At 36.6% G+C, this 15,938-nt stretch overlaps 1 protein-coding gene across 3 annotated transcripts; it reads right to left on the bottom strand.

The window, feature by feature from the left end:
• Nucleotides 1-1,261: 1,261 nt before the first annotated feature.
• On the bottom strand, nucleotides 1,262-6,614 carry LOC133823729 (transcription factor E2FA). Of its 3 annotated transcripts, none has more exons than XM_062256574.1 (14): nucleotides 6,109-6,611; nucleotides 5,191-5,386; nucleotides 4,967-5,020; nucleotides 4,791-4,876; nucleotides 4,618-4,706; nucleotides 4,465-4,519; nucleotides 4,338-4,390; nucleotides 4,200-4,250; nucleotides 4,069-4,117; nucleotides 3,899-3,964; nucleotides 3,720-3,796; nucleotides 3,305-3,539; nucleotides 2,088-2,154; nucleotides 1,262-1,975 (listed from the first exon to the last, which is right to left on the bottom strand). In XM_062256574.1, exons 1-14 carry the CDS (start codon nucleotides 6,316-6,318, stop codon nucleotides 1,839-1,841), a joined length of 1,425 nt encoding a protein of 474 aa, XP_062112558.1. In that variant the 5' UTR covers nucleotides 6,319-6,611; the 3' UTR covers nucleotides 1,262-1,838. The 3 variants fall into 3 exon arrangements, 2 of the variants coding, with proteins under 2 accessions (XP_062112558.1, XP_062112559.1); XM_062256575.1 differs by lacking the exon at nucleotides 6,109-6,611 and adding an exon at nucleotides 5,825-6,055; XR_009888446.1 differs by having other exon boundaries at nucleotides 1,913-1,975; nucleotides 3,270-3,539; nucleotides 6,109-6,614.
• Between the last annotated feature and the right edge of the window lie 9,324 nt (nucleotides 6,615-15,938).

The following is a 15,938-nucleotide window of genomic DNA, read 5'->3' as shown; positions in this document are numbered from 1 at the left end:
TACAAATAAATATTTATCGCTTTTATTACTAATCATGCTTTTGGTATATATTGTCTATTGTGCAAGTTTAAGTACATATGCAAATAATGATATATCAACCCAGACATATTTATTAATCATATATTGTGTTAACTCAAATATATATACAAATTGTATCATATCAAATTCAATCATATTCAATAAAGGTATCAGATCCGCCTCGATTCATTTATTTTGACTCCTCAATTTAAGACCGGGACAGGCCGCATCTAGACCGAGTCTGGTCCAATGATACCATTAATCAAACATATCTTACATAGGCTGACACAACAAGTGGATTGGTCAAAACGAGTTCACCCAAAGAACTACTCCCCACTTTCCGCCGTAACCAAACCAAGCTTTATCTTCACGTTTGCCAAATGATACATTTTATTCCAAACTAATTAACTCTATAAATATATATATATATATATAAATATATAATATGAAGATATAGAAGGCATTCCTTCATTTGACAAGTCATGGATAGAGGGACCAAATCGTCAAACCATATCGTTTACTAGAAAACTACATGAAAGTGGTCTGATTATGAATCCCTCAAAGACGTTACTAATTTCAATCACCACTCAAAACAGAGGAAGTTCCTTGTAAGAGCTACCCATCAACATGTGAACCTTGTGATTTTGGGATCAACTTTTTTTTTCCTTCCTCCTATATTGGGATCGAATTTAATATGTGGCATTGAATATGACCAAAATCCTATTTCAACTTTGTCCCCCTCTTCGGGGATAGAACCGAAACATGCTAGTCATTGTAACTTTCTGACGCTACGCACAACGGAACGGAGCATCTAACACTTGTCAGTAAACTAATGAGACGGTACATAAAGTTATTTTCTTGTTTCATCGTCAAAGATGAAGCTGACCCATGTAATAACCACATCCTCTTAATAAAACTAGTAGTCCAAGATTAACCAAAATTTTGAATGAAAATAAATATTGTGTAAATCATTTGACCCTTTTGGTAATGCGTATTTACTTTATTTATACTGTATTTAATTGGAAAAGTCATGCACCAACAGACAAAAACATTATCGTGTTTACTTTTTAAAAAGGGGAAATAAACGCCCACCAAGCAATTTTTTAGGAAACATACTTTGGATCTCTACTCTTCTTCCTACAAGTTTAAGTTTAATAAAATATTAAAGCACCTTCAAAACATTTCTGGACTGTGTCGAAATTGAAACATGATATGCAGATAAAGCAGAGATTGAAACTAAGAAAGCATAGAAAAGAAATAATTATTGATTGATACATGGATAATTTTATATCAAACGCTTATGGTTGTACACCATAAAATAGAACAGTCAAGTCAGTTCATTCTTAAGACCCTACTCAGATAACAAAGCAGAGATCTTATATTGCTGCGTGTTTATAACAGCATTTACAGACCAGTTAGATTCCGTATTCATAAACTTATGCTACGGCACACATCAAAGAATGGTACATGGACATGCATATAATGAAATCATGCATTCAAATTTTCATGTGTATTTTGAGTGTGCTCCAGTATTATTCAGTGCACTCTACTCATTGCATACTGAGCTTCCTCCCCATGCCTTAACATAAGATTTCAACATTTTATTATACCACAGGGGTAAAAACAATATTACCGAGCTGTACAGTATCAAATAGCCCCCGTTTTACCATACCCCCCCATCCACTTCCACCGCAAGATTTTTGCTGGTGTTTGTCAAGCAACCAGCTGGTATCTTCATGTTATTCTTTGATAAATATGGAAGGCCACTGATGTGGCGGCAGAGATGAGTTTCTAAATTCAGCATTTAGAAAAATTAATGTTCATCTTTGTGAGAAGTCGACAGAAGTGTTTGGCACATCGGTGATTCCTGAAGGCGGGGTTTGGGGCCTTGGGGTACTTACATCAGGCATTACAAAATCTGAATGAAGGATATTTGGCCCATCCCAGTCAACAACAGCTGTAGTTGTAGTTAAGGAATTGAGTACCCATACAATGAATCAAAAATGGAAAAGGAAGGAGATAACATTGAAAGAAAAACAAAACGCAGCAGCATTGTAAAAGAGGGATACAGTCTGTTCTCCACATATCTGTAATGCTAACTTCAGCATCAGAGATAAGCCAGTAGTCTGCATCATTCTGAATTTAGCAACAATAGTCAGTCTTTCAGTAAAAATCTAAAGATTCAACTATTCACGCGTAAATATGTATATATATCCAGTTATGGTGTTGATTTAATTTATCCTTTATACGACTCACTCCAGTCTTCAAATAGTAAGGACCTGTTTGGCTTCATTTTCTGTTTTTTGTTTTCAAAGTTATGTTCTCAATTATAATAACAGAAAACAGTTTTTGTAGTTTTTAAAAAATAAAAAGTATTTGGTTAATGTTTTCTAAAAACAATTTTTTAGTTTTATTTATTTTTTAAATCTCAAATAAAAAATTAACAAATATATTTACAAAGATAAAAATCTTTTAAAAGTTTTGTAATAAATAATGAAATAAAATAATTTGAAAGAAAAAATAATGAAAAATAAAGAGAGAAAATTTGAAAAAATAAAAATTGAAAAAAGAGAAATTGATTGACGTAAGAAAAAATGAGAGAATGTAGTGAGAAAGAAAGTAAAGAGACAGAAGTGAGTAGAGAGATAATGAAAATATATTAAATGATGAGAGAAAAAATGAAGATATAGTAAGTGATGACATAATAAATAATACAAGAAAAAATAAAAAAAATGATGAAAGATAAAAAATAAATGCAGAAAAAAAATTAGAGAAAGTGAGAAAAAATAAAAAGATAGAAAATGATAAGAGAAAAAGTAATGTGAGAAAATAAAAAGAGAGAACTAACGAGAGAGAATGATGTGATGATAAATGATATTAAATAATAATAATTAAAAAAAATAATGTGAGAAAAAAAAAAGATAGACAAAAAAAAAAATTTAAGAATAAAAAACAACTTTTTGTTCTCAAAATTTTCTATTTTTTGTAACTTTGCTTTTAAAAATTGTTTTTCAAAACAATACCAAATACCCTAAACTTGTTTTCAAAAATCAGATTTTAACTTTTAAAAACAAAAAAACAGTTTTTTAGGTAAAGAGTCAATCCTTGTCTCACACAAAGTCAAAGATCTTAATGTGTTTTTGTAGCTGGTCAAACTTTATAAATGCATTTCTTGAGATCCTTGGAGAAGTTTTAGACACCTGATATAGTGTTATAAGCTTTCAAAATGTTTTGTTTTCTTCTTCACTTACCATAAAGAAAGATAAATCAGCATGGTTAGACTTACATCCACGTCAGAAGGAACAATCTTCATCATTCCCCCAGGAAACTCCTGTAAGGCATTAATATCAGGGCACACTTGATGGTCGTGTTGTGGCTGAGGTTCAATTTCCTTTCCAGTATTGCTCTCCACAGTGATCACTTCTGTTGCTGTAGGTTCACTAGATCCTGAACTAGAAGCAATAGGGAAGTTCGCAGGTGGCTCAGCACTATTCATCTCCTCAAACTTCTCTTCGAATTGACTACAAGTTAAGAAAGTCAAGGTTCAAAGGAAGGCTTTGGAAAGAAACTATCATAAAAATTAACAAAAATATTCAATAATCTATCATGGCATTTATCAGATAATATAATGAAGCTAGGCAGGGGAATACATGATATGCTCTACATAAGTTATTTGAACAAAACAAATGTGGCAACATTACCTAACGAGGTAGACATCAATAGGACCCATCGTGCTTCTAAGAATTATCCTGTATCTCCTCTGTGTATAGTCAACAGCCTTGCATATAGAGAAAGTATTAATCACATTTGAGGATTACAAATGAGAAAACACAGCACACAATGTGTAATAGCTACAGAAATTTTATGCTTGTCAACTTACTTCATCAGGATCTGGAACTTCCAGGGTTGTTCCATGTGGAGCTTTAATTGCTATAAGGGTTTCATTCTGCCAAAACAAATAATACACAGGAAGTTTAGCAGCATATGCAGAAAATCATGCAATAGGAATAAATGATAATACAAGTATATAAGTGCAATGCAACGAATTACGTGAAAGCATGGTAAGCCCTTGATGTCTTCTTCGGTCACAAAAAGCCACCTAAGTAAAAGGATGGAGTCAATACCATGAAAGCAAATGTAAAATTATTAACTAGCAATCAAACAAACAAAAAATGCCTTACTTTTGGTTATTCTCATCTTCACTCAGGTCCCTCAGTCTCTCCTGCATCTCTCTGCGCCAGTGTTGAAGCATATTTGTTACCCAACAGTTTCAAATTTGAAACACTAACAGCTTAAAAAAGTAAATCAACCACATAAACCTTATTCGATCGTCTAAACTGCGCTCTTCCATGTTAAGGTTTTCAACTTCTGCCTGCATAAATAACCTACTGTATAAGCTGTGACACCTTATGTTTTATTGACTAGAAACAGATTAAGTTTAATTACCTGTAATAAAGAAATATCACCATCAACCTCCCCTGGTCTTGAAGCGTCAAGTCCCCTAATAAATCAATTAAATTCATTATTTTCCCAAGTCCAGTAATTAGATGAAAAAAGCAACATCATGATTCAAGTATGTTATGAAATCTAATATATTACTTCCAACGAATTCTGTTCTTTAGCTTCTTTTCAATAAGACCTATGCCCTCCAGGACATTTGTTATGTCATATATCCGTCTTTTTTGGACCTGATAATTTCAACAAAAAAAAAATCTTTTGATCAGTGTCTAATGAATGCAAAAGAACACATATTCAGTCTGAGAAATGATTACCTCCAAAGTTTCTGCTGCTTTATTTAGGTCTAGAATGCCATCTTCTGCATGCTTAATCAAATTGATAAACTTTTTTGTCAAAAGGCCTGGCCAAAACAATATTGTCATTACAATGCCCTTTGTTAAAGCTGTACCAAATCAGCGACAGTCAAAAGAAATGTCTAATTCAGAATTACCTAGAGAACTGTCATAGCGACAGCTACCAGCAGGAGTTAGTGGAGAAGGGGAGCCTGCATTTTACCAATAAATTCCAGTGAAATATTTTTCAGTGCCTAAAATTTCCATTACTTTTCATTAAATGGACTAAACTTTTGCAATAGCAAATACTATGGAATTTACAGCACAAATGAAGAAATTCGACATAAATAGAGACTGGACGAGAAATAATAAATCTCCTCACCAGCATTTGACACGGGTGTCTGAGGTGTAGATCTATTGGCCTTTGAACCCTTTGACCTATTGTATGTTCTGCCCCCTTTAGCAGAAACTGGAGTTTGCATCGGACTGTTGTTAACAATATTAATATATCCAGGACTGCTAGCCCAATCCCTATGGTCAACTTCGTTATTCTCTAATGCATTCTTCCGCTTTAATAGCTAAACAACAACAATAAGCCATATAACCTCTATTCAGTAAAAAGGCAATCTACCGAACAAGAAAAATCTTGTTAAATACAATCATGATGGACTCACCATTATAAAGAACTTCAAAGCAAAATACAAGTGGCAATCATGAGGCTTAAGAATCAAATTCAAGAACACAGCATGACAGCTACGTAAGACTAGTACTTGATAAAAATTAACACACCAAATGAGCAAGAGTTGGTGTGAAGAAAACTACCATCTTAGTAGTGAATTAAAATACTGCCCACTTTTATAGTAACTCTATAACAACAAACCCAGTTTACTAAAAAGCAAAGCTGGACACAACCGCATCTTGTTGACTAAAAATTCACTTGGACCAATTAGAAATGCAGTATCATCAATCTCAATCTCTTCGTTCAAGATGCTAAGACAACACAAAAATTCACATACCATCAAACAATATGCCTTAAAATCATAAGATGTACTCCATTATCAAGCTCCACATTGAATCCCAACTCAATGAAACCCTAAACACTCAACAAAAAACATGAGTTGAGATCCAAACATCGGAACTCAACTATTTCAACATTAACATTCAGCATAATTGCCATCCAAACACCGAACAATTGCACTAAACTCCACCGAACATTAAGCTTAAAATCGGAACAAACACAAATAAAGCAAAATATAAAAAAATAAATAAAACAATCAACAAGTAAAATCACTAGACTAACAGGGGATCGAACAACAATGGCCTCAGGCTCTTGATCAGCAGCTCTGCGACCATCGCTGGAGAATCGGTGATAATCATCAGGAGGAACAAAAGGCGGCTTCGTCGACGTAAAAGCTAAGTGCCTTCTCAACGGCGGTACGATCTGCGCGCCACCGGAGGCAAGCGGCGGCGGAGGAGCAGGACGGTTGTGAGCTCGACCGCCGCCGGACATGGATAATTTTTTACCGACGAAGAAAATGGGAGGTCTCCGATTGAGCGACGAAACGATCTGGTTCCAGAGAGAGAAAAAGAGAAACAGGAAGAGGAGCTAGGGTTCGGAAGTAGGTAAGAGGAGGAGGTTTAGGGTTTGGAAGTGGGATCTGGGGTTCAGAGAGAGAAAGCGGAGATTTTAGAGAGAGAAAGGAGGCGTTAGAGAGGGAAAGTGGGTCTGGTTGGTTTTGTTTGGGGTTTGGGTTTGGGTGAGAGCAGAAAACGAGGGAAGGAGGGAATTTTAGTTCGGATAGATGTGGAGGGAAGCGCAGCAAAATAAATTAATTTGTTCCAAAATTTATACTTTTGCCCCCTTATTATTTTTTTATTCTATTAAGTACCCAACTTTCCTTAATATTTTTCATTTCAGTCCCTATTTTTAACAAAATCAAATTGATAATCATAGATTTTGTTTTTTTTCCTTCTTCTTTTTCTTTTTCATTTTCAGTGAGTATCTTCAGTGCACATAGTGGAGAATCTAATACTCGTAAAACTGGGAGAAATTAGTGCAAAATGACAAATTTACCATTAACAAAATTAAATTCACCAAACCAAAAACTTAAAAAAAAACAACCATCAAAATAATAATACAAAAATCATTTAAGGAAATTTATCAATTTACATGATTTCCCTTTAACTGTTATTAAATATTTGAATCCAATCACCAATCATTTCAAATATTTTGTTTTTGTACTATTAAACTTAAGATTCTCATTTTTTTCACATCTTTTTTAGATCATCTCTAGTCAATTTATTTTATATAAAAATATATGTTGGAATAATGATGCCCATGGACTTGAAGACAAGAAGCTCATTTTGTTGGAAATTCCACCACCAATAGTTGGACTTATTTACTATTATGATATGATGGTTTATGACACAAATATTCCATTACCAACGGCAATGTTATAATCCTTGTTGCCTTTTATACTTACAACACCAGATAAGGTCATTTATCACGAGGATATGGTATAATTGAACCAAAAAGGTTTAATAAATTTATTCAAAAGAAAATTTTGATAAATATGTTTGCACGAAATTTAGCAAAGACAGTTGTGAACATAAATTTAATACCATTGAGATTAATCGTACGTACATCACGTATTAGCATATTTGAAAACAACCTGATTATGTTTCATTATTGGAGAAAAAATATAGCTTTTTATTTCATGAAAACAATTCAGATGAGTAGAGGTAATAAGACAGAAAAATATTGCCTGTCCATTTTCAATTATGGAATTAAATTCACAAACAATATAAGAGTGTACTACTGTTTGTCGGGTTCAATAGGAGGCATAGATGGACAATAATAAAAAGTTGGGCTCAGAATGGTTAGTGTCCAATCCAAATTACATAAATAGTCAAAGTTTAGGAGCAAATGTCCAAAAGTTATAACGGGTCGAAAAATAAAATGAATAAACAAATAAATTCTAAGAAATCAAATTATAACTAATTCATTAGTATGATTATTTGGACTTGGTAAGCACCATTAATGGTGTTATAGGGTGGGTGGTGACGAGACACACTTTTAGGGACTTTATGTATTTTCATCACCAAAAAACAAATAAAATGTAAAAGTGCAATATTTTTAAAACATTCGATATTTTTGTTATCATTCTATCAAAAGAAAATTATTCATATTCTTATCCCTATTCATTTGTTTTCATTAGTCTGGACGAAATATATCTTAAGGTTTATATTCCAAAAGTGTGAGTTAAGAGCTCATTTGGCCAAGTTATGCACTACAAAATTAAACTTTCTAGAAACAAAAGAAAAATGGCATCTAAGTTCTTTGGTAGACAAAAGGAAGACAGCCTTGACAACAAGGTTAATTTCTCACATTTCTGCATCACTCTCAAAAGTTTTAGTTACTTGAGTTGAGTCCCCTTTAATGCAGACAAAGCAACAATTCTTCTCAAGAGCTATTGAAAGAGCCAAAAGCTTAGCTCTGGCCTCACCCAAAGAAGAAGAAGACACTAGGGACATTGTTGTTTTAGCCCATAACACATGGCCTTTCAAGTTCCTAGGCACAACACCCAGCATGCAATCTCTTGAGCCACAGACCACATCAAAATTAATCTTAACCCAACCTTGGTAAGGGGTTACATGAATCCACCCCTATGTTGTTCGAAAGATTGTTTGCCTGAAGTATTGTTGCCTTAAATTTTGCAAAGCTCATGAGAATATCTCAAATGCACTTAGATGTATTGGGCTAGGATCCATGATGAATTAAGTCATTCAGACTCTCCAATTTCTGTCTAAAGTTATCAAGGCAAACATTAAAAACTCATTGGCATCTCCTCTAAGGTTTGAGATTCCCCATATGAAATAAAGCCACTATTTGCAACTTGAGACAGCTACATGTGAAGGAGTAATAGTCCACAAGGAGGCAAACCAAAGACTCCTAGCAACATCACATGAGAGAAAGAATTGTTGGGTTTTACGACCTTATAAAATCACATTTCTTATGTAATTTATTTATTAAAGTAGTAAAAATCATTTTGTTCAATCAAATTACGTTGTTTACATGTTTTATTATATGATTAATTATTATTAATACAAATGTTTATAAAATCCCTAACATATATATAGTTACAATTATAGTAACTCGGTCACAGTGGATTATAATTGTAATTATATGTTCAAAAGCATGTTGTCCTAAGAATAAATCAGTACACTGGATTTTTACTGATTGTGTAATCTACGATAAGATCTACTTACACATCTGGTGTGATGTCATATCCAAGACATTGACCAAGTAGATAAGATCAGATGTATTTTGTTACATTGGACTGGACTGATATTGATTATTGCCAAGATAAGTAAATCTTGTTATTATCTAATCTAATCATATCACAACGTTGACCATAGGTCAATTCAATCTTAATTATGAGTGATTAATACTCTGCTAATTGTATTATTCAAGTCTTTTGATTTGTTCGTGACCAACTTACTAGCTCATACTTACATATTGGAGATTTGGTAGTATAATTAAATGGCAGTATTTATCATAGATATGAAATCTATAGCTTTTGTTTAAGAAGTGAAATGATGATTTCCTTATAGCTTGGTTCAATGGTTAAATGATAGAGTACTCATTTCTGTAATTAAATTTACGGAAATATCATTTACAATGAACTTTGTGGGAGTTAAGGATAAAATATCAATGAGGGGTAAAACGGTAATTTTCACTCATCTCATTAGTAGATCATCTATAGAGGATTGAATGATAGTTATGGTTATAATAATGGATAACATATTTACATTTGGTGTAAAGTGTTATTCAAGAGTGCAATTTTGAGTTTATAGTGGTGTCACAAAGAATTAATAAGGTAGTGAGATTATTTGTTATGTATGTGTGATGCTAAAAGAATATTATTCATATTTTTTTATATGTGTTATGATTGTTTGTGTGTATTTTATTTTGTTGTATAAAACTCAAAAACTTTGTACATGATCAAAGATTCAAGAAAATTGCACAAAAATGGATTTTTTTTCCTGTGGCTATGCATTTTTTATCATTTTTGTTTCCTTTTCCTATATATATCTATATGTTGATGCGATTTTTCGCCAACAGTATTTTAAGAAATAATAAGCATCCACTCAAAAGCACAGAACTTTTACGTGGTTCAGTGGTTAAAATCCACCTAGTCCACGAGTCAATATTATTACTATTTTTCTCTCTATTTCTGCAGATTTTTGGTAATACAAAAAATGATCCCCCCTCCCTGTCCAATATTCCTAGTATTTATAGGGGAATTACATGGACAGGTTTGGGTAACTGCGTAAATAAATCGCGTAATTATATATGGCATATAATTAATACAAATTATTCTCATTTACATTAGGATATGATTTAATAACAAAATAAATATGTTCATGCTTTCTCAGATAATAAATGATAGATATATGATACCGCTTGGTCATTAATGAGCGCACAAAGAATCTGACTCCAAGATCGGAGTAGATTCAGAACGCCTAAAGTTGGGTCTAACCATTATGAGTCTCGAACTCGATTATTACCTTAAGTGTTGGTCAGATAGTGACTTGTATACCGTGTACGAACTGGATTGAATCTCGAGCTGCTCACATGGTTAATAACCAGATATTCTACTTGGTTATTTTTCCACGTATTTACCTACCATTTGTACCTAAGCTGAGTAATTGAACTCATGCTAAATTTAGGGTACAACATTTGCCCCCCCAAGCTCCTACTCGTGTTTGATGTCGTCACTTTCTGGCATACACAGTAGGGGATTTTAGACTTCTGTCATATAAAATCGTGTCTGCCCACAACTCAAGTATTGGACACGTGGCTTCCTACGATTGGCGTCTGTTCGGGTTTCGAGGACTGAAACAAGTGTCCTGTCAACTTTTTGTCGTCGTATGGTTTATTTAATCTTGACCCTTGGATCTCGAGCTAACCCAATCAGATGGTCTAGATTACTTTTCGTAGTTTACATATAAATAGGGTGATCAGTCCTGAGACCTCACCACCTTTGTATTCAAAAATTTCCCTTTCAAACACTAAAGCTTTCCTTCTTCTTCTCCAGAATCCCCAAAAACCTTCATCGCCTCTCAGACCTTCAGAAGCTTTCAAGGAGCCTCCAGTGGATATATCGACATCTTCTCTTAATCGAACTTATTTTCTGTAAGTATTTCATCACCTGGTTTGAAAAAAAAAAAGTATTCTTCATTTTCCAGTGAGTTGTTTACTTTGAAAAATGCTCGTTGTTCAGTATTGTTAGGCTATTTCTGAGTGCAAATAAGAAATGGGCTTCGGTTTAGGTCACATGAATGAAACCAAACTTGTTTATAAATAAGATATTCATAAATCTGGGCAATTCTTTGGGTTAATCTGGGAAAACCCTAATGGAAAATCAGTTTGAATACCTGTTTAGGGTGTAGAAACCAAAAGGGTTTTAGGTTTAATTCTAGGTAGCTTAGGGGTTACGATTCCTTAGGCAATTTTGCATTGAACCGCTTTCAAATGGAAAGTAATGGATCTGACGGCTCTGACACGCAGATCCCAAAGTATCTAGGGATTTTAAGAAATCAAGGCGCATGGCCTAGGATACCGCGTGGGACCACGCGTCGAAGCTAGGGAAAAATTTAGCTCGTATGAGCTTTCAAATTTCAAAAGTAGTCCAATTAGGAATTTTTGTTTCTCGTACCTCCACGATCATAGCTATAGACCATCTTAGGCCACCTACTAATTAGGCCGCTTTGTCGCCAGGCGGTCTGAATCATGGTGCCTCCTAAGAAGAATGTCATGAGCTCGTCTACCCAAAACAAAGGCAAAGGCAAGTAGGTTGCCTCTGATTCTCCCATCCTACACTTTGGTCTTGTGGTGGAGAGAGAAGTTGTTGTCGACCCCAATTCATTTTTCGAAGCTGAGCATATAGTCTCGAGGATAACAACTCATGGGAAGGTGAACAAGATCCTGCTAAGTCACAATATCGAGATGGGAGCTGATGGTCTCATCGCCCGACCTGCACTTGAGGGGGAATGGAGTTGTGCCCCCTTCCAAGACGACTACGGTGCTTGGAGTGATGAAAACCTGAAGGTCGGTGCCTTCCTCCCATTGGACCAATATTTCATAGATTTTCTTAACTACGTTAAATTGGCTCCCTTTCAGCTCCCCCCAAATTCCTACAGGCTTTTGGCGGGATTAAAATATCTGTTTCTGAGGCACGAGTGGGAGGTCCCCACTCAACAGATATCCTATACTTCTTCTGCCTCAAGGCTAGTCCTGACCAGCAGGGCGAGGTGACGAATTTTATTGCCTTACTCAGTTTATGAACTCCACCTCTGTCATCGAGCTTCCCAGCCACCCAAATGACTATAAAGATTTATTCTTTATGTCAAATGGGTTCAAGAAATGTGATCATCGGTACTTCAACGGTCCTCGTAAATCTTCTATCTTTGTGAATTCAGCACATGAACTTTTATCACCATCATGAAAAAAAAATTATATATGTTTTGATTAAGTTTGCTCATTGTGCAGCTATATTCGCGAGGACGGGACGATCTGAGACCCTCGGGGGTTAGTACAAGACTTTATCTAGCCTTCCTCCCCGGGAAAAAGACTATCGCCAAATCGTGAATGACGCCACCATGGTGGCATGCACATTAATCAGCAAGGGTCAAACATTAGCTCTAAGGACCCAAGCTCCACTTCTCGTCATCCTCGAGCTCCCCTCTTCTCAAGGGGCCTCGCCAGCCACCAAGGACACTGAGGAGGAAGAAGATGTGGCACCGTTGATGCGAAAAAGACGAGCTTCTGAAGATAATCAGGGGCCTGATCTTGAATGAGCTGCGTCCAGAGCAGCAGCCGACCCCTCCGGCCAAGGTAACCCATACCTTTTTCAGAGAATTAGATCGGGTCGCTGCCAGCTATAGACCCTAACCTGCTCATTAACCGTCACCCTACCGATCCAGACCTAAACGTAACCCTTCTCCAATGTGTGGATCATTTGGTGGTACACTATGATCATAGATATCCCAAAGGCATCGTCGTAGTCAACAACACATTAAACTTTAGATCCACCATCTTTGAAGAGTAGGGACCAACCGTAGGACCTGGGCTTCCCTGCTCCAGGGTGCATTTGCTCCTGGGTTCAGGCAGTACGTAGATGAGTCCAACCCTGAGGAAGGACCTGAACCCCCTAGGATCCAGGAGATCATAGCCTTAGGTTCCCCCTCCCCTCCGTTAATCCTAGAGTTGGAGGTTATGCCTAGCCTGGTCAAAACATCCGAGTTGATCGTAATAGATTTCTCCCCTAGCCCGAAGGATAGGATCCTTGTTCTTTTTTTTCCTTGCATTTATAATACCTTTAAAGCATTACTCCTTTGAATTAAATCCTCTATTCGTTCTTTTTTCAGGCGAAGAGATGGAATTATCAGGAGCTCCAGATTTAAGGAGTGCCTTTAGAGCCGGAGGGTCTGGAGCTGGGCCCCTGGTAAAAAGGCCCAGGGTGGCAAAGAAAACTACCCCTAAGACATGGGGTACTACAAAATCACCTCCCAAGGGTAAAGGTGTGAGCACAACTCGGGAGCAGCCAATAAGAGAGCTTCCCCCAACTCTGGTAACAACTGTCACTGTCCAGCAAGCTCCTCCTCCCCCTCCCCGACATATGCCTACCTCACATCCCCAAGTGATTCAAACCGAGGCTCCCATCTGAAGTGAGATTCATCTCATCTAAATACCGGTCGAGCCACACGATCTTGACAAAATCCTTGAGGCTTTTCGGTGTATCGTGTACGAGATGGCGAGTCACATGGTGGGCCATGCGTACAAAGCTAGTGCTAGGGATCTGAGGGCCATAGAAGAGCGCAACCCGGAAGATGTCCTTGAATCTGCTATGGGGATGAACCTCACCGTGAGTCATTTTCCCACTTCTAACCTTTCCTCTTTTTTTCTTTATTATGTGTTTTTTTTTTTTTGACTTGCTTCGTTATTGTGCAGTCTGTCTTGGCTCAATATAGAAGTATAGCTCGTGTCAAAGCCAAGAATGAGGAACTATGAGCTGCTTTAACAGCTACTCAAGAGAATGAGCAGGCCTCCCGGGTCGCCCTGGTGTTGCCTAAGAAAGTGAGCATGTTGCCAAAGCTGCTCTCATTTCTTCTCAAGAGGGCGAGCAGTCTGCGAAGGCTGCACTGTCCACCTCTCAAGCTCAGTTTGTGGAGGCGAGTCGCTGTGTTGATCAGCTTCAGGCCAAGAATGACGAACTCAAAGTGAAGATGATCAAGGTCGAGGCTAAGGCCAAGGAGGAAGCTGCAATGTCCTCGTCGACAATGGAGGAAATGCTTTATCGTTGTTGGGTTTTTAACCAGGACGGGAACTTCTCCTTCATGCAGCCCGATTTGTGGGATCCATATCTTGCTAAATTCAAGATATGATTTTCGCAGGAACCCTCGGAGACTGGTGAGGCTTCCGGAGCTGTAGAGGGAGATGGTGAGGAAGTGACTTCGGTGGAGCATACTGACGGAGCCCAATGAATTATTCAAGATTTTCATTTTTTTTTTAATTTTGTAACAATCCCTTGGGATTAAAACGATTGCCTTCAGGCTTAGCTCGAGGTTTCTTCTCCTCGATGTGACAATATTTATTTTATATGAATATACATCTAACTTTTGATCAATCTGTCTTTCCTTTATTATTTTCTCATGTTTATGAATCCTTAGACTCTTGTACATTTGAAATCTTAGGGATCAACTTTTAGATCGAGATAGATTTTATCTATCTTGGTTGTATCCAAGATTTTGCTCGCTTATTTGCATCATACCTGTTAAGAATCAGGTCTTGGACCTGGTTATATCCAGGGTTTTTAATAACTTAATAGCATTATACCTGTTAGGACTCAGGCCTCGGACCTGGTTATATCCAGGGTTTTCAATAAATTTTTTGGCTTAGTTCGCTCTAGGTTTATTGAAAACTCGAGCTTTAAAAAGCTGTTAAATAATCCATTTCTCCAAGCTTCTAAGCTTCAGACCTGGTTATATCTAGGGTTTTAGATGATTTTTCAAACTTAGTTCGTGCTAGGTTTATTGAAAACTCGAGCTTTAAAAAGTCGTTGAATAATCAATTTTTCCAAGCTTCTAAGTTTTTAATCTTATCCAAGTAAGCTTAATTTTCTCAAAAACTCACCTCGGTTATGTGCCCCCAAGTAACTAGAACGTATAAACTTTCCTGGTTGCTTTTACAATGTGAGAGCACGAGCTTGCAATAATAAAACTAAGAAGTGGTTAGTCAATAATATATGTCATTTATCTGAATTGGCTTTTATAACTAAGCATTACATTGATAATAATACTATTGATAATACTTTTTTAAATGAAGAGCATTCCAGGACTATGAGACTATTTCTCCATTTAATCGGGCTAGCTTAAAAGTTCCTTCGCGTAAGACCTCTATGGTCCCTCCTAGTTCGGGCCCAACACACCATCTTTGGGGTCTTTATTCGCCAAAAAGATCCTTCGGAGAACCAGATCGCCCAATCTGAGTCTGCGTCCTTTGACTTTTGAATTGAAATAACGAGTGATCTTTTGTTGATAATGGGCGAGCTGTAATTATGATTCCTTTCATTTTTCTTCAATCAGATCGAGAGATGCGCTAAGTAGCTCATTATTCTTTTCTTGATCAAATGTCCTCTGCCTGTGAGTAGCCACCATTTCTTCAATTGGAAGCATGGCCTCACTTCCGAAGGTTAGGGAAAAAGGAGTATGCCCTATAGAGGTTCTATGAGAAGTTCGGTAGGCCAAAGTACTTGCGGGGGCTGCTCGGGCCATAATCCTTTGGCTTTGTCCAACCTTTTCTTCAGGCTTTCCTTGAGGGTCTTATTTACAGCCTCGACTTGCCCATTGGCTTGTGGGTATGCTACCGACGAGAAGCTCTTTGTTATGTCGTATCTTTCACAAAAGTCTGTGAAGAGATCACTATCGAACTGCGTCCCGTTATCTAATACAATCTTTTTAGGGAGTCCAAATCGACAGATGATATTCTTTACCATGAAATCCAGGACTCCCTTTGAGGTGATGGTTGCCAGAGGTTCGGCTTCTACCCACTTCGTGAAGTAATCG

Source organism: Humulus lupulus, chromosome 3 (genome assembly GCF_963169125.1).
Source record: "Humulus lupulus chromosome 3, drHumLupu1.1, whole genome shotgun sequence".
NCBI lineage: Eukaryota > Viridiplantae > Streptophyta > Magnoliopsida > Rosales > Cannabaceae > Humulus > Humulus lupulus.
Note: the sequence above shows the minus strand (reverse complement) of the source record. Positions and strands in the feature narration are given on the sequence as shown.

Bases quoted from the DNA above. Each gene is read 5' to 3' on its own strand.
- LOC133823729 (XM_062256574.1), bottom strand. From the start codon at position 6,318: ATGTCCGGCGGCGGTCGAGCTCACAACCGTCCTGCTCCTCCGCCGCCG. The intron at 3,965-4,068 runs GTAATTCGTTGC...TTGTTTTGGCAG, and splicing joins AGGGCTTACCATGCTTTCAC to AATGAAACCCTTATAGCAAT. The intron at 3,797-3,898 runs GTAAGTTGACAA...TCTATATGCAAG, and splicing joins AAGTTCCAGATCCTGATGAA to GCTGTTGACTATACACAGAG.